This window comes from Asparagus officinalis, chromosome 4, assembly GCF_001876935.1.
Source record: "Asparagus officinalis chromosome 4, Aspof.V1, whole genome shotgun sequence".
Classification (NCBI taxonomy): domain Eukaryota; kingdom Viridiplantae; phylum Streptophyta; class Magnoliopsida; order Asparagales; family Asparagaceae; genus Asparagus; species Asparagus officinalis.
Genome location: NC_033797.1, coordinates 100,714,607 through 100,718,623, shown reverse-complemented (window position 1 = coordinate 100,718,623; position 4,017 = coordinate 100,714,607). Strand labels below are relative to the sequence as shown.

The following is a 4,017-nucleotide window of genomic DNA, read 5'->3' as shown; positions in this document are numbered from 1 at the left end:
GAAGTAGCAGAAGTAGCATCTACTTCTTTTATTTCAGCTACTTCATAATTACTTCGATGCAAACAAACTGACCCTAAGTCAAAAATTAGGTGTTGACATTTGGTTTATGACTGAAGCTTAGACTTATTGAAATGAAACCTAAATTTCAGGCGTGACATGTGAAAATTATACAATATTAATAACCAACATTTCATTTTATAGTCTATAATAACTAATGCCTTACAAATTTCCTCACTTTTCCAAAAAACATTTTGAGTATAAATCAAAATAGAGATTCAAAATATCAAAGTTAAAAAGAGTTAAACTTTGGCTATTAAAGTGCTAATAAACGTAAAAATAATTGTGAAGCGGAGCTATATTTTGCAAAAAGGAGAAAAAAAGAAAAAGAAAAGAAGGGTTAGAAAGGAAAAACAACCAACTTTCAGTCCGGGTAGGGATCGGGTTCTGATGCTGTAGTTCCGCGACCGGACTCAACGAACGATCGCAAATCGAGCAGCGTGGGCCGGTTAAAACCCTAAGCGCCAATTCTGAGCGTTCGTTCCAATTCAAAACCCCTAAAGGTTTCCATCGCCTCAAAATTTGATGGTTACAAAGCCCAAAGCGGATTAAAATAGTCATCTCTCGCGCAATTGTTGAATTTTTTTGATGCCGATGTGGATTTCTCAATCCACGATTCAAGCCCGCCGGTTTTTCTTTTTTCCTCCCTCTATTTCTAAACGTTAGTTTGTTCTCGCATTTCTGTTTTTTGATGAATTATTCTGTTTTTATCTTAATGTTAGGGGCTTCTCAAAGGAAGCTCTTTGCAAAGTCTTTGCTCTAAAAGTCGGGACTAGAAGAAAATTTTGCAGTTCTACCCCTAATCTCAACCGTACCGTGGAAATTGAGCAGGTTTGTCATCACACGACTGTTAAATTATCACACGACTGTTAAATTATCTGATCCATTTGTTGTTTCGCGAAATTGATGTTTTTGTAGCCGAATTGCCTTGAATATACAGTGGAGATATAAGGATTTGGTTAATATTTCATCAATTATCATCACGTAAAACATCGTGTAAACCACGATTATGAGCAAGTGCATAAATATACTTATGAAAGATTTTAGCGGGTATCGGAAGTGTTGTTGCCAAGGTCTATACTTTTCTAAATATCCTCGTAAGTCTTCCATTGACTTAGATTTTTTTTTTCTACTTACTTGCACCAGAAACGGTAAGCATTTCTTGGGTAATGTTAAATTATACATAGTGCAATATGGTCAAAACAGGGTATGTATGGGAAAAATATATATACCCCGGAAATGGGAAGTCTAATCAACATATCTTTTTCTTCTTCCCTAGATTTATCTTCTCTGTTTTATAATTATTACTAGAAGTTCAAAAATCTTTTATTTTTGCAACCCTATCGCTCTTTTGACTTTGGAACGGATTCTTATTATTAGTAGCCTGGTTTAGATTGATTCAATTTTCCTTGGGAGTATAATGATAATTTTTTTGGTATTCCGAGTTTAAGTTGGACTGAAAATGGTCAGGTACCTCGAGGTGACGCTTAGAATTGGTTCTGGAAAGGGCTACTTCTGCTGTTCGATAATGTGAACGAGCTTTACATGATAAATACTTTAGCTCATTCTAGATGATTGAGCGACCGTGAACATGGCTGGGATCCAGCATGCCTCAAGGCTCAATATAGTTTTGATAAGGTTCCTGATACACAAAAATATTTATATTTGTTTTACACCTTTACAGTAACAGCGTCTCTAACATGTTTACTTAATGGAACCGACTTCCCCTATTGATCCCCACCACCAGTTTCAGTCGAAAGGACCACTTTCGGAGAAAAGAAAACAACCAAGCTGCTAGCGGTGTTGAAACTCATGAGACCCTCCCTGCTTCCATCTATTGGCTGTTAACTTAGCAAAGAAAGAGGATCAGCTGGAGATTGCTTAAAGCTTTCTCTGGTTAGTTTTAAGAAACTAGACGAGCTTACTTGCTCAATCTCAAGCTCATGTAAATAATTGAAAAAAATTGGATAAAATGAAGATCAATTCTTTCAGCTTGTTTTGCTACTTTAGCTGAAAACACAGGGACTAACAAATTAACTTGATTAACCTTTTGCTTCTTTTAGTACAATGGTACTCAAGACAATTAGTTAAAGGATTCAGTTAAAGGTTCACGTGATGACCTTGATAAAAATGTTAAATTATTATGACAATGCTAGAACATATTGATGCTTTTATATCATAAGCTTGCTTCATCTGCTAAAGAAATCGAGTTATGCAAAGAAAATCAAGCTTAATGTAGATATGTTGAGTTGTTTTGTAGTCATGTCTGATCATTTGGTTCTGATGATTGTGGCGTTGGGTAAGGACTAAGGAAATATTACCGGACTATATCCATACCATGCATGTCATATCAAGCAGAGCATCTCCTAGTGAAGATATTTTATGTGGAAATAAAGATGACCTAGAGGCAATTGTCAGGAGCATTTGGAAAAAGATTTAATGTCTAGAAGATCCCATATCAATAACATGATGGAAGATATATTTAGATACAGTATTTGTTAGGCAAATATAAGTTTAAGCAGCCTACAAAGTCTCATATAGTCATTATGGATAAAGTAATGAGGACTAGCTTACACAGATACATGGGCGGGCGCACACACGGACACAGACATGACAAATTTGTAAAAGGTCGGATACGAGGACACGCGTGTGTGCGTCTAAATGTAAATATATAATTTATATTAGATCAAATATTGAATGAAAACAGCTATAGCATTCTTTTATTATTTCTAATAATTAAGAATGAAGTTAAATTAAACTTAGAATTAAGGTTTAGCAACAAAAGTTGTTTTAAATGATAATTTGAATAAAGTTTAAAACTTCAAATCAAACTAATAATTGCAGCCTAAATAAAATCATAGCTTAAATAAAAGTAAATAGAAAACTTAAAAATAATCGCAGCTCAAATAACAATGATCACAGCTTGTATAGAGATTTTTCTTTGAAAAACAGCAACATTGAACTGCACGTGTCCATGGCGAATCCGTGTTCGACACATATTGGACGGATACAGGACCAAAATGCAGTGTCCACATAACCTAGAATGAGGTTGTATTTATATGGCCATTTTGTTTTTCTCAGATTTAATGCTGTATTTTTGAAATCTAATGAAAAATTAGCAATGCAGGACTGCTAATCTGGTAACCAGAGTATACACTGGCTGAAACTTGGAAACTTTCTGAGAAACTGCTTTTTAACTTTGGTGATGGGGGGTCTGATCAGTTACTAATTATCCTATAATATTTATTCTTTCTTATTTCTTCTACTGTCTCAAAGAACTTACTTTTTATATGCAAACATGGTGGTTATATTTTTACGGTTGAGGAAGTATTCATGTGGCCATTTTTGGTTTATGATGTTTGTTTGGAAAAAAATATTATGTTAAATTCTGATTAGAGGCTTATTGTTTGAACAGCCCTTACGGTTTACTGATATATTCCCTTATACCTTCATTACGTTACTATGTATTATTTTACCTCCGAGCTTATTAGGTTGCAATTTGCAGGAGTTACGAGAGAAGGTTTCTCTGACACCTGAGGCTGACCAATATGACGTTGCCATTGTTGGTGGAGGCATGGTTGGTCTAGCATTTGCATGTGGATTATGTAGGTTTTACTGTCATGCTTGTTCGTGAATAGCAATTACCATGATAATTTAATCCATTCACTTTTTTACATGCTGTTTCTTTACATGATATAATATTGCTTATTATTTGTCAAATAATTTCTCTGTTGTGTGTGTTTTGTGGTACCTTTTTTTTTGGTTTCTACTATCAATTCTCATTTGTCCTTTCACAAGATTGTATTAATTTTTATACCTTTATTCTTGCCAAGATCTCTTATATATGTTACACAGTGTATACATGGGTTCACCTACAGAGCACAATAATGAGATGAACCCTCTATGAGTTGGTTCCAAATCTAAGCTCTGGTTACTGAGATGCCGTAACACTATTGAAGG

General features: G+C 34.6%; 1 protein-coding gene across 4 annotated transcripts in view; it reads left to right on the top strand.

Moving 5' to 3' along the window:
• Positions 424–4,017, top strand: part of LOC109837906 (ubiquinone biosynthesis monooxygenase COQ6, mitochondrial) — a 21,540-nt gene continuing 17,946 nt past the window's right edge. For 3 of the 4 annotated variants that reach the window (XR_002246497.1, XR_002246498.1, XM_020406288.1), the window contains exons 1-3: positions 425–686; positions 780–888; positions 3,563–3,662. Coding sequence is in view for 2 of the 4 variants with exons in the window: in XM_020406288.1 (XP_020261877.1) it covers positions 646–686; positions 780–888; positions 3,563–3,662 (250 nt within the window). In the remaining 2 variants the exon portion in view is untranslated. Of the gene's footprint in view, positions 687–779; positions 889–3,562; positions 3,663–4,017 lie in introns of all 4 variants that reach the window. The other variant, XM_020406290.1, reaches the window with a different exon arrangement.